General features: G+C 28.9%; 1 protein-coding gene across 1 annotated transcript in view; it reads left to right on the forward strand.

Moving 5' to 3' along the window:
- The first annotated feature begins 768 nt into the window (after positions 1 to 768).
- The window catches only part of LOC136977778 (RRP12-like protein), a 42,405-nt gene continuing 23,311 nt past the window's right edge, over positions 769 to 19,862 (forward strand). Inside the window, exons 1-13 of the mRNA XM_067273329.1 lie at positions 769 to 936; positions 6,069 to 6,225; positions 6,301 to 6,427; positions 6,508 to 6,584; positions 9,973 to 10,078; positions 13,396 to 13,512; positions 14,849 to 14,987; positions 15,062 to 15,189; positions 16,987 to 17,085; positions 18,774 to 18,865; positions 18,953 to 19,064; positions 19,195 to 19,368; positions 19,439 to 19,474. Coding sequence (XP_067129430.1) covers positions 804 to 936; positions 6,069 to 6,225; positions 6,301 to 6,427; positions 6,508 to 6,584; positions 9,973 to 10,078; positions 13,396 to 13,512; positions 14,849 to 14,987; positions 15,062 to 15,189; positions 16,987 to 17,085; positions 18,774 to 18,865; positions 18,953 to 19,064; positions 19,195 to 19,368; positions 19,439 to 19,474 — 1,497 coding nt within the window. The 5' untranslated portion in view covers positions 769 to 803. The remainder of the gene's footprint in view (positions 937 to 6,068; positions 6,226 to 6,300; positions 6,428 to 6,507; positions 6,585 to 9,972; positions 10,079 to 13,395; positions 13,513 to 14,848; positions 14,988 to 15,061; positions 15,190 to 16,986; positions 17,086 to 18,773; positions 18,866 to 18,952; positions 19,065 to 19,194; positions 19,369 to 19,438; positions 19,475 to 19,862) is intronic.

A 19,862-nucleotide genomic window follows, 5' to 3' on the forward strand; every position in this document is an offset into this window, starting at 1 on the left:
GAAAGTCGATCAGCACCACACTGGGACGGCCGGATGATGAGGGACGGGACCAGACATATCAGGACGGATCGCCCGCGAAGAATTCCTGGAGTTTTTCAATCTGCTCGGATTTGATCGCGGGTCCTCGAGAGCGGAGATCCGAACGTCGACAAATTCGTCTTATAAAAATATATTGTATATTTTTATAGCACGTACAGGTACAACCATCTTTCAAATAAGTAGCACCGTCAGTAATGACACTACAGAAAAGATTATGTCTCGTAGCATAGAAAAAGTATCCTGACAGAAGTACTTAGAATTCTAGAAGTGATTAAATTAAGAAATGAAAAAGGAATCCAGGATTGCAGCTTAACTAATCTTAGCAAGAATTTCTGAGTTACTAAACATGGCTCTGAAAAGGTTGAGCAACTTCAGGACATCCAAATAAAATTTTAAAAAAATTGAAAATAAGCTCAAATACTGTATTTAAAATTTTAAATAACTTTTAGCATAGTTCAAACCTAGTATAATATGTATTCGCTATTACATAATTTTACTGTTAATTTTTAATTTTATTCTTTCCGAATAATTTTGATGTGCAATTATAATAATTGTTGAAATTTATAGTCAATAATTTTACATCTATCAGTTTTTTTCGATTATCTTTGACAAAAACAGTATATGACACATTTGTTTGGCTACTTTCGGGCTATTTTAAATTTATTAACCTGTGAAAGTATAATAGTAATTTGGCATCAGAAGCACATTGGAAATCACGTGGATCTATGAGTCTGAAAGTGTGTACGAGTCTAAAATAGTAAAAAATGAGTAAGAAAACTAGATTTTGTAGAAAAGCTACTAAAGGTTCAAATAAGAATTTGGGAAAAGGCCAGAGCAGTAGCTCTAATCCTAAAACAAAAAAATTTAGGAATATGGCCAAAGGAGGATTAGGAAAAGGTAGATTCAACTTTAATTTATATACGTTTAAAACTTTTTTTCTTTTGCTAATTTTGCATTACTATTATAAGATATTGTATATAATAATATCTAATTGCCATTAATTTATTTAAAGTAAAACTTTGCTACCCCCAGTGCGAGAATAAAAGTCGGTTAATGTTATCTATGGTAGCGAACATTGCGGCTCGTCTCTGAAACAATGGGGATGCACGTTCTAACCTAACCTATTCTAATAATGAGGAAGCTAGATGTCGAACCATGAAACCTCCATCACTATAGTAATTGAAATCATAAATATGTTTAAAAAACTGGGTAACCAAAAACTGCAACGGTGTTTTAACAATTTTAACTGTAAATATGTAATTTTAAACGAAATGAATAAGTATCAACATAACACAAAGAAATTCCCGGATGTCGTGCCAACGGATGAGGGGCCTTTGCCCGAAATGCGTATCGGAGAAGATTCGGAAATAAAGATGATGTAAGAATGCCTTGTGTCCATTAATACACCTAGTTGTGAGGAAAAAACAAAAGAAGACACGGTCTCGGAATACATAACCTATTCTAATAATATGGTTGGCAATAATTATGGTAATTTATTAGAATAGGTTAGGTTAGGTTAGAACATGCGTCCCCACTGTTTCAGAGACAAGCCACCATGTTTGCTACCATAGATAACATTAACCTAAAAGTCAAAGGAACCATACCTGTATGGGCGAGCCTTTGCAAGATATAGCCCTGTAAAAAATCATATACATTATTTCCAGTCACAAAAGTATGGAAATGGTTAGTGAGTTTCGAAGCAGTTACAGGAGCTCGCTTCTCTCATGCCTTCCCACATCTCCCATCCCCCGATTCTAGAATCTTACCAGCTGGCTGTTAAACATGTGATAGGCTTAGCAGAGAGACTGTCGATTGCACTCCCCAGAAATGGCAGTTGAAAAGTGGCGATCACAGCTTCTATACTTAGGGTCAGATTAGCTTCTCTAATGTGTGAACATAACTACATTTTAAAACAATGGAATATTTTTTTTCAGTTGGTATTACAGCATTTATATTAAAAATGATAATGTTAGAAATGTGAAACAATGCAATAAATAAGTTTCACTTTCTTTCATGTTTCTTCTCTATTTCTTTCAAAAATCAGCTCATTATTGTATATAGTTCTTTTACAATTAAATTTTACTTTCTTACCTGCTGTTTCAAAATAATGGAATATTAGTAACTACATTTCAAAATAATAGAATATTTTTATTTCACTTTATATTCAACTTTTATATATTAGTAGGCCTATATTAATGTTAGCTTGTTGAAAAAGTAAAGCTATGCAAAAACATCTAAGTAAAGGAAAGTTTTGAAAGTTGTGGCCTAAGAATAAGAATAGTAGAAGCAGATTTGATGGTAAGGCTCAACGTGTGAATAAAGTACCCATTACACAGACTACAACTACTGGAAGTTTTGAATGAAACAATGTCATCATGATAATAAATAGGAAAAATAGACATCGGCACAGAAAAAGACTTCAAGCTCTACTTTGTGCCTTTAAATTGTTGCACTTACTTTAATTTAGCTGAATGTTAGTAGATCTTTAAGCAGAATCAGTGAAAGAAGTTTGGGGTAATGGGTTTATGAATTAATAAAAGCAGATAAAATCAGGTGAGGGGACAGAGTATCCGAGTTTCCTGATAGTTAAGCATGTCCTTGTAAATATCACATTTATAGAACAGTAACGGTAAAGCAAAAATACGGGTATACTATAGATTACTCCCTATGGAATTTCGTGTGTTTGGGTATATATCTGAACTCAGGGGACCGAGACGAGTTCAACGATACTCTACTTTTGGACCGGAGACGAAAAATAAAAAAGTTATCATACTTTTTTCCGGCGATCGACGCGATGACAGGGAGTCGCGTCGCTCTCTGCTAAGTCGGCCTCGCTATCGCGATCGGGAGTTCCGTCGCTTGCTGTTAAAATTGCCTTTAGTAGACATTTCCCCCCTTTTTTTACTTTGTTCAAGAACTACCGTGAATCGATCACTAGTTTAGCACATGGCGGCGTGTGGTGGCGCCCATATGAGAGGTCAGTCGGGCCGCCATGTTCGCTGCCATAAGTAACATTAACCGAAATGACGATCGCGTGATGATCAGAAGTCGCGTCGCTCTCTCCACTCTCGTATCGCGTGTTTAACCCTCCGGGAGACGACCGTAGTCCGACGTCATGGTTTGCAGACTTTACCGTAAGATGGCAGGACTAGCAACTATGGTGCCGTCTTCATGAAAGCATTAAAAAAGTATGGTAAGTGAAAAAGTATGATAACTTTTTTATTTTTTGTCTCCGGTCCAAAAATAGGGTACCGTTGAACTCGTCTCGGTTCCCTGAGTTCAAATATATAATCAAAGTCCTGAAATTCCATAGGGAGTAATTTATAGTACACCCAAAAATACTTCTTTGGATACTATACTTAAATTATACTTACTACACTACATTAAATAACCATCCTGCAAAGAAAAACCTTAAAATGCAGGATACTTTTCAATCCAACGTTTTTAGACTTTTCCAGATTTTGATTTAAATTACATATATCATTTAGAATAATGGTATTCAAACTGTATTTCACAGAAAATCTTTAGAGTTTCATAAGATTGTGAAATTTTAATTTTCATTATTTTCCCTAAAAATATTGAAAATAAAAATTATTGTACCTTAAATTACTGTGACCGGAGGGTTGGAGTCTCTTTGACCCCTCGTCAGGATGTGACACCACCGAGTCTGTCAAGACTCGGAAATCACGATGCAGAGTTCTTACGTCACACGAGCGGTTGCAGGTGAGCGGGTATGTTTGTTGTGGAGGTGGAGGTAGGAGAACCAAGGAAGTGAGTCACTCAGGACACTGGCTAAGTAACAAAAATAACTTTAATAAAAATGTATAAAGATTTACATTACAACACATAGCTATTAAGGACGTATTCCTAGATACACGGAGAGAGAGAGTTTACAAACGATTCGCGAGGTGATAAATACCTTGGTTAAGGAGATGTGAGAGTTCCTTGAGCCGCCGGGTATCCACAATCCTAGACAGTATATTCCACAGAGGTTCACAATCCACAGAATAAACAGTCCACAATAGAAAAGAATCCACACGGTACTATTTTCACGGTGTTAATTCCCGGTCTTCTAGGTGGAGTAACGCTTTGGAAGTAGATCGGAAGGTTGCGGGGTCCACGGTGGCTAACCAAACGACGACTGACTGGATTTGTCATCGTTCCCTCATATTATTTTTCCACTTGGGTTTTTTCCATGAGGTCAGAATCTCATTGTTAAGGGTCGGGTGTCCAATATGTGAATTACTTCTGAAAGTTCTGGGTGACATACACCTAACTAGATGGATCATCCTCAACGAGGAAGCAAGTTCGTGGGAAATAATTTTTATGGTTTTCAACAGATCTTTTGATAAAATGGTGGAGGAAAAAATCGAAAAATTTTTGATTGAACACCTTCGTCCCTTCATCCGTCACATTACTATAAGAAACTTTGCTACTTAAAAATAAATACAGCATTGAAATCTTTTACACATGTTTTTTATTTCTCTAAATGTTATTGCTTAAATACTTTTATTCTTCAAAAAAGTTACCCAGTTTAAGACAGGTTTCCATGATTGATGATTGAGTTTGAAGACCAATGTTTTAGGAAATTCTGTCATGTCTCATGAACATGAATGTATTGTTTAAATATGCTATTACCTGTGTTGTTATCTAATATAGAGGAAGTTGTCATGAATTTTTAGATCAAGGTATATCAAACTATAGGAAGTGATATATCCATTTTGCTGTGAATTGTTGTATATAATGACATATAAGCAACATTTTGTAATAGTCAAATTATCATATGATATTTTTAATTTTTTGACAACCGCAAATGTATTGGTTGGAGTTGTTCATTTAATTTATATTTTGTTTATGTTCTTGAACATGTTAAGATTTTTTTCTTTATAATAGATATCATACCTTGATTAACAGACATCTTGATATCATATAAATGCTAATTCACAACTCCTTGTTATCATTCAAATATTCTGAATCAATTATCTGATTACAGGAAATATTGAAATATCTGTTTAATTCATCATCATCATCAACCCTGGGCTCATTGCCCATTGGTGTCTGACACCTTTTCTATTATTTTCTTCCATTTTTCTCTATCCATTGTCGATTTTCTCAATTTCTGTACATTTGCTCAAGTTTCACCCCTTCTTCAAGTTATTAATATGGTCTGCCTCTTTTGTTGAATCCATCCATAATACCTTAGACTAAAGTCTTAATTTTTCTGTTTTCATTCATTCTTGTGATGTGTCCAAACAGTTGGAAGTTTTCATTGTATAATTTTTTGTAAGAGATTCTTTTTCATATATATTCTATTATCTGTTCAATTGAATTCGTCTAATTGATGATAACATAAAATGTGAATCAGCAGTAATTAAAATAAAAACCTAAAAAGAATCTAAATCTAAAAAGATCAACAAAAAGTTTTAACATTTCTTTTGATATGTATATTTCTTCATTTATATTTGATCAAATATAAAGGGAGGACTTTAGTCGCAGGGTTTTCATTTGGCAGAAAACTTTTTGAGTAGAGTCATATTATTTCACTCTATTGTTGAAGTCATTTCCTTACAAATGTCAGTCATTATTGCTAAATGTGATACTTAACAGAATATTCTCAGCAACAATTGATTTTCATACTAAAAATATCTAATTCAACTTCTACAAGTTGAATTAGTTATTTTTAGTATCATGAGACATCTTTAGATATCTCAAAAAAAAAGTGTGTGTGTTTGATGATTTGCATTGCTATGGATGCATTGTCTTATTGGTTGTTATATAATAAGACTTAGAAATGTAATCAATAAAAGAATGGTATAATTTAGAAGATTGAAATTTTGTATAGAATTTTATTTTATTTTATTTTTTTTTTTTGTGATAGAAATATAAAATTTCTGCCACAAAAAAAATTCGTATGACATTTATTATGTAAGATTAAAATATGATAATTTTATATGTGCTACTAATATTTACATTTTTGTATTGTCTATAATTATTCAAATGAATTCATTTTTCTGCTTTTGTTTCTTCAGACAAAAGCAGTCTAACTTTGCAAGCTTTACAACATCATAATCAAGTATATAATAAAGTTTCTAATGATAATATGGATGTAAATGACGATACAAAGAGTTTGGGTGTGGAATCCTTTGCCTCGATGTGGTCAGAATGTTCAAATGTGTGTTTTGATAGGTAAATACGGTTTTAATTTTTTAAAATTTTATTAGATAATTTTATAAATTTTACATTTTAATAATGATATTTTAGGCTTTTAAGAAATTGGCAATCAAGTTCTGCTCTTCACAAAGAAATGCTAAGTGTTCTTGCTGCTGTGACAGAGATAATTAAATTTAATGGTGGAAAAGAAACCGAAACAGAGTACTTTGCTGCATTGGTAATATTCTGTTACCTTTGTTAACTTTTTTCACCAAAGTATTAAATAATAAATCAACTAAATGAACAATTAATTTTTAGGTAACAGCTTTAGAAACTGCTGAGACAGATGAAAGTGTAACAGCAATTTTATCATTGTTGACATTGGTTATGAAAAGGTAAATATTTTATGTCATTAAAATTAAACTGGATAATTAACTAATTTTGTAATAGATTTAAATTACATTATTAAAAATTAAAAGTCATTTATATATATTTACAGTATGTATGTATGTACAGAAGTATATAATGCCATTTTTCTCTAAATATGTTTTATTGAATAAATGAATTCTAAACACAATGTTTTCTGCTGCAAAAAAATATTGTGGCAATAGGGGTGTTGTAAGTAGCTGTATTTTGAAGTTGAATTTGTGTGCAAGTCATAGTGTTTTAAGTGCCAAAGTGCAAGTCACATGACTTTTGGCACTTAAAATGCTACAGCTTATGTTCACATCATTTTATTATTCCAGAGAATTTGTAACATATATTTAATTGTACATATAATTAAATATACATTAAGTGTGGAATTTTTCAAGGAGATTCCTTCAATCCTCTTTGGTTTTGACTTGCACCTAATAATTTGAAGTCATGATTATTTCGTTTCTTGAATTTCAAACTAACAAAGATTTCCTTTATGGATTTTCTATAAAATGCCAACAAATTTAAGTATATTTAATTACTATAAGTTAAGAATGGTTATTACTAAAGCAAAAATGTTTTTTGAAACAATCTTTATTCATTAGGTTTTGGTATAATAGCTGTTATTTGTTGTTTTGTTTAAATTCTCAAAGTAAGCTTCTAAAATATATAATTTATATTGTCGTGAAAATTGAAATGAATTATATATTATTTTCTTCTTTTATAAATTGTCAAATAATAAATTATATTATTGAAAAGTCTTATTTGTTTTATTGCATATTTCACTTTTCAAAATATTAACAAAAAAAAATATAGGTATCCTTCATACAACATGGCACTTCTACAACACTGTTTCACTCAAACATGGTTTAAAAATTGGGGAAATCCCCCATACAACATGGTTTTTGGTTTTGCTCTAACATGGCTTTGGAAATCCTCTGTACAAAATTTTACAATTTTTAAATGTAAACTCCATTATTCTATTTTTTCTTTTTGTTTTTTATTCAAGTAAGCATGCATGTTGTCTCAAATTTGCCTATGGATTTTAGAATATTGAAATTTTCAATATGTTTTGTGCCTTTCATCAGATTTACTTTAATGAAAACTGATAGTGCAATTTTTTTCTTCCTTGTCCTGGCTTTCTTATCAACTAAGTATCATTGTCATTGCTTTCAGACTTTAGCCACTGTCGCTTCAGACTTAAGATTGTCACTGTGTTTTCTTTTTATACATTAATTTTTGTATTTAATAAAGTTTATTTAAACATTTTTAGGTAAGTGCTATTAAACTCTTTTTAACCATATTTATTACTTACTTATGAATGATTACTTTATTCATAAAAATGATGAACAAAATACAGTGGTATCTCAGTATTTGAACAGTTCCCAACTTGAACAACTAGGTATTTGAACATAGATTCTGGAAAAAATCACTCAGTATTCTAGAACAAATTTTCAATTAATAACCTGTTTTTATTTTTATTTTTTGTCATCCATAAAAAGAAATGAAGAGATTGCTGATGTTTTCGATCAAGATTGACAAAAAAGCTCAGAAGATAACCTCATTTAACTAAAATTAATATTAATGCATCATACAGTATGTTTTAATTGTGGTTGTTAGTTAATTGTTGATTGAAAATGAATTACTGATTGCTTTTATAAACATATTTCTCTTAATAACAAAAAAGAATAGTATATTTTTGTTAACTTTTGGAACATAAACCCCATGTTTTGTATTAATTATTAGTATTATATTGCACAGATTTGCATAACATCCACTTTTTTGGAATGTAACTACTGTGTGTATGATAGATACCTATACAGTAAAAGCTCGATATAACAGACCATCATGGGACTGAAGAAATTGATCCATTATAATGAAAGACCATTTTATCATGATACTCATTATTACAGACTCATCTATTATATCGAAAGGTATTTTATTATACAGTAGAATCACATTACAATGGATCTTGATCACACTAGTTTTCAACTTCAGGATAAGTGCCACCTGCATCAAAATTGTATACATGAAAAAAATTACTGTTAGATTAAAGTGTTTGCCAGATGAAGAGTAAAAAGGTTATGCTTTTCGTAATTTAAAATTTTACCCTACTCTGCAGCCTAAATTTTATAACAGGGATACTATAAGACATTTTACTTTTCTTGTTACATTCCTGGCTGGTTATAACAGATTTCATGACTGTTATATATAACAGACATATATTGTGATCCAGCAAAAAAATGACCTCCCCCGCAGGTTTTTATATTTTTGACTCAGGACACCTTGAAATGTCGAGAAATGCAAAAAAAATTCAGATTCGTTTTTTTCCTGTATGTATGGATGATAAAGTGTGGGGGTGCAATTTTGTTCACCCTGTTTGAACTTAATAACTCGCCTGCTTTTTGTCAAAAATTTCTGAAATTTTGCAGGGAGGTTTGTTTATTAGGGAGATTGATGCTATTAAATTTTGGTTGTTAAAGGTCAAGAGGTTGGGTAGATAATGGAGATCATATGTATCTCCAATAGAGTTGGACCTAATGACTATTTTACTCATTATTAGCATTTACAATTTTTTATAAAATTCATTCCTCAAAATTAAGCTTTTTGCCATTTTATAATAATTAAAAACAAAAAGTTTTTTTAATAAAATATGATAACAGATGGTGCCACCAAAATTTTAAATGTTCCGGGAAAGTTGAACAACTCGTTTCTGGTTTATTTTTTCCCGCTTTCCAAATGTTTTTACTGTATTACAGTATATTTAGCATAAGAATAACTATAAAATGAGATTACTAAATACAAATACTGTTAAACTCTTATTTAGAATCTCAGTTTAACCAGCCTGATGACATAAAACCTTGGTTTGCCTTTTAGTAATATAATGTATCAGATTTTAGTGGAGTTGTTTGACCAGCTATGAAATTCCACCAAATTGAATGTGGCACTAAATGAAAGAATATCAAACAATAACAATTGTATATAGTAATGAGGTCTATGCACAAATTTAAGTTTGAAGGTAACATAATTTGAAAATAATAATGCGATTTGCAATGCTAAAACAAACATTTAGTAATTCAAAGACACTTATGAGTTCCCTAGTCAATATTTATTGGAAAGATCCATTCACAAGTATTTATTGGTGCTTTGTGAGGGTAGCACCATAAAGGAGTGTATGTAGCAAGTTTTCACTACAGTTTATTTTATTTTTTGATATTGTTAGAAATATATAATTTTTTCAATATTAATATGATGAAAATGATCAAACACTTATCAGATGAATAGTATATGGTAATTTGAATTTTGCATATTCTTATTTTATGTAAAAAGTTCTAAATTAATTCAAAATGTGTATATTTTTCTTTCCAGAGTTACTCCTTCAGTGTTGAAATTAAAGTTCTCGGAAACATCTAAAACTCTTATTACCTTACTAGAAAAATGTGAGAATACTGTCCATCAGGCTATTGTTCGTGGTGTGAGTACTATTTAATGAAGTAATATAACTCATAAATTTCTCAATTTTAAAGTTTGTTTTTAGTATTGCATAATGTTGGATTTTATTTCTTTCATAAATTATTTAAATTTATATAGAGCATTTATGCAGTGATTGTATGTGCTGTAAGTATTGTACAATTAGAGTTTTTATTAATTGTTTTTGTTGTTTTTATCAAAAATAACAAAAAAAATTTTATCAATTATTATATAAGAAACCAGTTCCAAACCTTATTACTAATCAAATATTCACACCACATATATCAATTGTTTTTGTTGTTTTTAGAAGAAATCATTTACAACTTATCCAAGCAAGTTTCTGTAAGCGAACTTGCCCTGGTTTCTAAATAAAAAACAGAAATTTCTGCTTTTTATTTAGAAAACCAAGACAAGTTTGGTATGCTAAGGAAAATGTGTTCCTTGATGTAGAAATTTTGTGGGTATTTATTTGCACATTTTCAAAGATTGAGTTTTTATCTAAAGTATAACATAGCATGCACTTGGAAGTGAACTACTATTTTTGAGTAATAAGCAAATTTTAAGAGCTGCTCAGTCAAATTTCTGAACTTGTCTTTCACACAGGGCAAGTTTATAACTTACTTTAAAAACACAGGAAAACAAGTTTAAATGCAAAATAAATTTATTAAACTCAGTTTTTTTGCAAAAAAAAAGAAAAAAAGTATCATTTGCTTCAATGTTGATGCAATTCTGCCAGGGGCAATTCTACATATGCCCCTGGCAAAGATCAACTATTTGTATGTTTCCAAATATCTTCCATTGTAGTATATGCAAATAGTGTCTTTATCATCATTTTCTGTCTCTGTAGTACAACTCAGTTCTGTTTTTATGTAGGTTTTTTTTGTGTGATTTTGATATAATATGGTCTGGAAAAAATTTATTTTATATGATTTGTTTTGATTTAACACATTTCAATAAATTTACCTATTTAAAAATCTTTATTTGATTTTAATTCTAAGAAAAAAAATTATTTTTACTTTTTTCTGTGGACACTGAAGGGTCTTTTAATTGTACTACTCATCATGAGTAGTACAACCATGCTTACAGTGATCAGGTAGTAAGTGATAAGGCTCGACATATCCGGGACAGATCTCCAAAACATTCCTGAGGTTTTCAATCACCTGGATTTAATCTTGGGTGTCCAGAGCAGTAGACTGATGCCTTAACTGCCTGGCCATTCAACCGTTGATTAAGGTCAACTTTTTTCAGGGATGGATTATGAAAATAGTATTGTTACATTGTCCATAACATTGCAGATTTTTTTTTTGCATTGTGCTATGTTGCAAGAATATTACTCTATGATCTGAGGGACAGATGCGTGTATATTTTGTATCATGGCAGAGTTGATTTTGAGTCTTCCAATAAATTCTATAAAGATGTAATATAATATTATATTCTATAATATAATAGAATATAATTGTATGTTAACATTCACTGAGTTTTGTAAATTTAATTAAAATTAGGTAATAATGCAGAATACAATGTTTAATCTCAATAGACATTAAACTGACATTAGTTTTTTGCTACAGTATAAGTATGCTAAAATATATGCATAGGCCCTACTTTACAATGAAAAATACACCAGGCTGTAAATACAAATCATGTTAAGAACACCAATGACTGAAGCATTAATGCTTCAGTCATTTTGTTAACTAACTAATCAATTTTTATTTCACTAGTGTGAGGAAATGCAGTTACTGTTAATTCAAACCATTGATGTTCAATTATGAATTTGCACACACAGTTAGCATATTATTTAAATGATTTGCACTTATTATTGCCCTCATTCTTGACATCATAATTCTGAGCGATGAAAATAATTGTTCTATGCTAACTCTGTCAACATGGTTACTAGGGAAACTTGCTTCAAAAGGCTTGAAGACAGGTTCTGTCACTGAACTATGTTCATTTCTTGTAGCACTCTTTTTATTTGATTGAGCCACTGGAGTGTAGTCTTTATTCTATCTTCATATGGCATATCTCTGGCAATTTCTGCTCTTTCATCTCTTGCTGCTTGCAAAGCCTTAAAATCTGATAGACTGGTATCTTCTAGGGTAGTAACTGCATCATCTTTATCTGCTTGTCTATGAATACTTTGACTTTAATGCTTATGTGGTGCTGGTTTCAAAGCTATGAAGCAGGAGAACAATTTCTTGTGCATAGTACTTTGCCTGTTTTTTCACCATTACTGAGCAATATTTGAATACCATCTATCAAAATACACACCTTTGAGAACAGCATCCTTTTTTAATATGCCTTTTAGTCTGTTCTGTATTGAAGACTGCAGTGTTTTGGGAAAGGTGCCTCCTAGATTCTGTAACTCCACTTCATAGTATTTCAATATCTTTATAAAATCTCATTGTGTGAATTGTTCTGATTACAAACAAAGCATGGCTATCTTCACAGGCTTAACCAGTAAGTGCTTGGATTTTACCATACTGTTTCTGAATGCTGCTAAAAGTGTGCAATGAATTTCTGTGCTGCTAGTAGCTTCTACTACAAGACACTATCACAATTCATTGTTCCTGTTCTTGCAAATGTTACCATTCTGATGCCATCTTTAATAACAAAGCAATCATGTGAGCAGTATAGAACAATTCAATGTACTGTTGAATACAGTTCATACAGTGCTCTGAATAGTTCTGTGAAACAAAATAAGTTCTCATATTTACTAGACTGTGCTTATATATTAAAAAATATACTTTTGGATTAATTTAACTGATTATTTTTAGAGAATATTTATAAAAAAAGGTTTTGACCTATTTTTAATAGCTTATGAAAAAAAATTGAGTTAACTCTTAAATTTTCATATTTAAAGTATGCAATGCCATTTTTCTCTAAATACATTTTATTGAAAAATGGAATTCTAAATGCAATGTTTTCTGCTGCAAAAAATATTGTGGCGATATTGGCACTGTGTGAGAGACTGTATTTTGAAGTTGAATTTATTTGAAGCCATAACGTTTAAAGCACCAGAATGCAAGTCACATGACTTTTGGCACTTAAAACATTGCCTTATATTTACATCATTTTGATATTCCAGAGAATTTGTAACAGTTTTTTACCACTTTAATGTAAAATTGAAATGAATTCATTCACTAAAAAATGTGTTTTTTACCTCTCCTGAAAAGTTTGTTTTTTGATATTTACAACATTATGGCATTGCATGCTTCATTTATTATTTTTAATAATAAGAAATAAAATTTTAATTGTTTGGCTTATTCTTGAGACAACAGGTATTGATAAAATGTATTTTAATAACAAATTTTTGTTTTAATATAGATTATACAATGTATTGCTATCCTTTTAAGACATCAAGAAGCAGCTGTTTGGAACCTTCCTTTAACACTTAAAATCTACAATAATATACTTGTGCTAACTACACATTCTAAACCAAAGGTATTGTAAATAAAAATGTGTATTCTGTAGAAAGACACAAATTCATATTTTATTATTCAATTCATAATTTATAAAATGTGAATTGATATAACAGATTGTACTACTACGTTAATTACAATACTTATTGATAATTGCTATTAATTAAATTTTTAAAATTTTTTCATTAATTGATCTTATTTCTTACAGCTGATTATGATAACATTAATATTAACTTAAATAATTTTTGTTTATTACAAAAATTCTGCTAATGGTGTACTATTCAAGTAGAAGATAAATACAACTATAATTAAATTATTAAAGTTATTGAAGTTTGTTTTTAATCTTTTTCTGACACTAATGAGAAGTGAAATTTAGATACATGTTTTGTTTTTTATTGATAGATGTTTATCAGTGAATGAAAAAGAATTAAAAATATTGTGGAAAATTGAGAGAAAACTTTTGAAATGAAATTTTACAGAAATCATATTAAGATTTTATGTAATTAAAATGTTTCACAACTGCTATAAAGTTGAAAAATAATTCAAAATCTGAATTTTCACTTTCACTCAATTAATTTATATAGATATGAAATATGTTGTTCTCAATTTTTAACTTGATATTATAATTGGTAATGTTATAAAATGCAAAATTAGTTTTACTCTCTATCCAACTTTATATCTAAGTACCCGTATATTTTGTATATTTCTGCAGATAAGATGATAGTTGAATCATAAAAAAATACCCCCAAAATCCAGGGTCATCTTATAGGACAGATACAAAAATATTAGATTGAAATTTATATAAATTAAAACCATTATAATAAAACGGACGAACCGTAATTATTTACTAGTAGAGAGTAGAGTATGTCCACCAAATAGAATAGCCCATAGGATGTTTTTGTGAATAGTCAAGGTCATTACCTGAATGCCTAAATCAGTGCAAATGTTTGCAACATTCGCAAGGCAGTGCTACCAGATGCAAGAAAATAAAATTTGTTCATTTGAAAAATCACGAATAGGACATAATTCTGTATACGCTATACAGTATTATTATCCAGATGATGATCGCTGATATAAACTAAATTCATAGGCCATTGATAGTTTGGGGGTCGTCTTATAGGACAGATATATGCTAAAACTATAAAACTTTGACGAAAACTTATACCTCGTCTTATCTGTGGAAATATACGGTATATTATGAATTTATTGTAATGAACAATTTGGATGATTTAATTTAATATTTTAAAAAATCTAAAACTTAAAATTTGTAATAAGTATGGAAATAATGATATGTTTAAAACTTAATAAGTTACTGATCTAAATATGATTAGTATAAACTATACTAAATTTCTTTTTAGTTACGCAAAGCAGCACAACATGCTGTTTGCTCTATTTTGAAAGGAAGTGACATTGTAATTCAGGGACAGAATATAACTTGCCATCCAGCTTCTACAATAACGGCAAAATTTTGCATCAAAAGTATTGAAGAAAATGGAGGTATTGTAAAAATAATTACTATATTTTATCATGTGTTTTATTAAATTTGAAATTATTAATAAATATTATTTTAGGAGGAAAAAATTCAACTGCTACTCTTCATGTGCTTGGATTATTGAAAGAAATTCTCTGTGTTTTTCCTACTTCCCAACTAAAATTAGCTTGTGAAGTTATTTTGAAAATAATGACTCTTGGAAATGCAGTGTGTATACATTTAATAATTATTTTAATATTTGATTATCCATTGAAGTAAATGAATATAGTGGTGATACCTCACTTTTGATATTGAATAAATATAAATAGTTTAATATATATTTCATGACAAAATTTATTTAGCAATCCAACTACAATGAAACCTCCATTAACGGACACTCCCAAATAGCAGACATCTCTACTTAATGAACATTTTTACAATTTCCAGAACCTTCAAATAGGACATCTATAATATTTCCCTCTAAATAGCGGACACTAAATAATGGATGCCGTTGTCCATAACCTACCTTACGAAAACACAAAGTCCTGCCCTCAATATTCTGAAATAATTAAATATGTATGAAATATCTTAAAACTAGAAAGAATTACGTTCAAATACTCTTTTAGAGGATGAATTTTGATCATAGGCGTTGAATAAAAACTGGCTTAAAATAGGAATAGGGGAGGAGGGCAGGTTGTAAAAACTGAACAATATTATCTGTTAGAGAAGACTAATCTGGTTAAGTTGTCAATTACCATTTATCGTCATGCATATTAATGTTGTTAAACTTCTGTCTTATTGTTGGAATTAAGCTTATGCTACCAAGAAACCGTAAACATTACTGTAGTTATCATTAGAGTTTGACAAGAATCATAGTAAAGTAGTAATAAAAAGAGCAGTTTTAAGGTTAAGACAACTGTGTTTATTTGGTGAAAGTTCAAAGATCATGTTACAAAGTTGAATTGCTGATCACTTTAAAGTGTAAGAAAATATTCAGTTTTTTTGAATTTATAATGTAATTTATGATCTTATCAACGTAATGGTGGCAAAATTAATTTTTAATAAATCATTTATTGAAAAAAGCAAAAATGTTCAAAAAATTACATTTACTCAATAACTAAAAAGTAGACAAATCACTGTATTGATTTTTATTAATTGCTTAGATCATAAATGACGTTATAAATGCAAGAATACAGAAAACATTTCTTATCCCTTGAAGTGTATCTGTATGATATATATTGCCTGTCAGTAAAATGTTCTTAATTTTAATTATTTTTTTATATATCTCAACTATCTAAGTTACAAATCCAATGATTAAATTAGTTTTTTGACTATTTATGTCATGGTAAATATTACATTAAAGATTAATATGTGCTTTAGGGTAGAAGACAAGAAACAATCAATAGTATTGGTGATAATCAGGATATGAACGAAAAACTGAATAAATAAAAAAAATATAAACATATGCTGATGGAAAATTCTAATACTCAAAATGAATGCTTATTTATTACAAATTTAACAAAATAACAATAATTGATTTATGTTGAGAAAGATAAGTGAATGTGTAAATAAGAAATTTATACAAAAGATAATCTGTAGAGAGACGGGAAAAAAATTTGTCATTTTTTATCACCAGATATTTCGGATATCTAGAATCATTGTAATATTATAATGATTCTAGATATAACAGTAGCATGAAATGTAGGTTCTTTATAAGTATAATAGAGATCAACAAGTAAACAGATTTTGTATTTTTTTTTTTTTTTTTTTTTTTTACTTGTGATACTTAGAAAAAAAAGAAAAATTACTTGCTAGTAATAGTTTTAAAAATACTTCATTTTAACATGTTTAATATATTAACAGTAATGAATGTATAGATTAAAAATAAAGCTTTATTCTTGCATACTGTTGGCAAGAGTAAAGCTTGTAAAGAATGTTTTAACAATATTAAATAAGATTAGATTAATACGAGTTTAATATATAATTGTGTTTCAATTAAAATTATTTGATTATTTTATGTTTCAGTTGGTGATATCTTGTTCATTACAAGCATTACATGGAATGTTTAAAAATATATCAAATAGATCTAATTTAACGGCAGAATTAAATGCCCAAATAATAAATGTAAGTAAGATTATAAATTTTAAGTTTTCTGTGAAATTTGTTTTTAATAATTTAAGACTTGTAGACTGCATTTGTTTTAATATAATTACGTTCTCTTTTGATAACTCTAAATTTTTATATTTGTATGTGAAGGTTTTTTTTTGTTTTTGTTTTTTGCAAAGTTGTATTTGTTGAATAATTATTTCGAAATTATTTTATTCAAAGAAAATCAACAATTTTAAGAATTAAGGGTTCCAATTTTGTCTGAATGTTGTTATAATATGAACTTTACAGAAAATGGCAAAATAATAATTAAACTTAAAAGTTGTTGATTAAAAAGTAAATTAGAATCCATATTTATTTAATATTTTAATGAAAATTAGAAATTGTTGAATTTGAAAAAGCATAAGAAATTTTCAAATGTAACAAACATTATATTTTTCAATCAATATGTTAATTAAACCAAATATTTGAAGTTTATCTTTATTTTTATATACAGTCAAACTTCCATATTACAAACTTCTACATAGCAAATTTCTCTGTATAATGAATTTTTGCATCATACACTGCTCTTTCAACCAAAAATATATGTAAAATTGCTTCTAAATAATGAAGTTAAATTTCTACATAACAACTGTTTTTTGTAAGAACCATCAATCATTAAAAGTCAATTAAACCATCTGGGTCAAGTTCAAATTTAGGTTTAGTTTCAGGTGTCAATCTGTAAACCCTTTATAAAACCACAGTCCAGGTGTGAGAAATGTTAGTCGTTAGCTTTTAAAACCACTATGTAATCTGCCTTAAGTGACTACCGGTTGTAAAGGAGGAAAGAAATTAGGTCCAAATGCTGTCATTGACAGATAAACAATTTACAATTGATGAATGGCAAAAACGTTACAAAAGTGATAACTTTTGAGGTTAATGAGATTTTATTGTATTTAATAAGTCATCCAGTTGGAATTTGAAGAACTGTTAATATAGTTTTTAAGCATTACTAAAAAAATTAATGTGATGTAAGACTTATAGGAAAATGTGCTGGAACATGCATTTATGTCGATGTAGATGAAGCAGTTTTAATGCTCTTAATAAGTGTGAAGCATATTTATGAAGAGAGAATGTTTTTACAATTGTTTTACAAAATTGTAGTTAAACTAAGTTGTAAGTATTTTAACACTCAGCAGTGAGAGGACGTATTATATATGTTAAATTCTTTTGGGGTATCACCAGAATCTAGCCAAAAACTGCCGCAAAAAAAATTCACATAAAAAATGAATTATGTAACAATAAAAAAGACTTTTCTTTACTAGACATAACTGTTTACAAATACTTTTTCTAAAACGGAAATGAGAAAAATTGCGTGAAAAAATACTTTAAAAATTTTTCGGGTATATTCTCCACTACTAAGGGGTAGAACCATACCTGACTCTCCCACTGCTGAAAGGTTAACACAAATATAAATTTACTTAAAATTAAAACTACATTTATATTCCATTGTTACTGTATATTACATTTATATTAATTTAAATTTCATAAAATAACAAACAAATTACATTAAAATTATACTTTATTCACATGTAATTTTTGTATAACAAAATTTTTCTATGGTGAATTTTTTTGGGGGATTTAGTGACTTTGTTATATAGATGTTTTATTTATTTTTTATAGTATTTATTTATTACACCTTTTAAACTAAAATTAATATCTTCTAGGCATTGTATGATTATCAACCTAATGTGAATGATTCTCAACTCTTGTGTGCTTGGCTGACTACAATGCAGGAAGCACTTTTAAACTTATACAAGTATGTTATATTTTTTTTTTTTTATTTTAAAATTATTACTACATTTTTTTTGCATTCAAACAACAATTAACAAATATTTTTTTATAGATTGAAAGATGAGCTATTCTTCAGTCATTTACCAAAATTTTTTGACATTGCTGTTCATTGTTGGCTTAATGAAAGAAAAGAAGTTTGGGAAGTTATATCAAATGTTTTAAAGGTAATTACCATCAAATAATAATTATATGTTTAAGGTAATTACCATCAAATAATATTATATATATATATATAATTATATTGTTGTTTGCTATAAATGAGCATATTTTCATGTTTTTTCTTTATTTTACAAGACTTTACTGAGAGATTGCATACAGAAGTGTGTTGAAAATCCAGATTTTGATAAGACATCTACTAAATTTACTATGGTTACAAGCAAGCTATTTCAAAGCATTGAGAGAGGATTGAAGTATCAGTATCATTTAGCTTGGGCTCATGTTATTAATATAATTGGTGTTTGTTTTGAAGTATGTTTGAAAAAATAATTGCATAAAGTTATTTTAAATTGACAGTTTTTACAATTTTTATTTATTACAGATATTGGGAAAATATCATACACCAGTTACAATAAAAGTAAGTTTTGTAATTACTAAATAATTATAATATATAAAAGTTATTTCTGTGTAATTTAATAATATAAAAGCTGTGTGTTCATGTCTGTTCATGCACACATGAATTTCTTATAACTCCTGCAATTTTTGTCCAATCTAAATGAAATTTTGGTTATATTTATTTTATGTTCTGATGGAAAATATAGGCTACTTATTTGGTGGAAATATTGGCTATAGAATAAACATTTTATTGATTTCGGATTGGTAATCACACTTACAAAGACTTGCTATTTTGTCAAAAAAAAAAGCTTAGGTGAAAACATAAGAGTAAAATTTGTCAAGTAAATTCTACATAAAAGAATAAGAACAACTGGGAACCCTGAAGGCCATGAAGTCTGACTTGAGCAACA

Source organism: Centruroides vittatus, unplaced genomic scaffold, assembly GCF_030686945.1.
Source record: "Centruroides vittatus isolate TY-2023 unplaced genomic scaffold, ASM3068694v2 contig_474, whole genome shotgun sequence".
In the NCBI taxonomy this organism is placed as follows: domain Eukaryota; kingdom Metazoa; phylum Arthropoda; class Arachnida; order Scorpiones; family Buthidae; genus Centruroides; species Centruroides vittatus.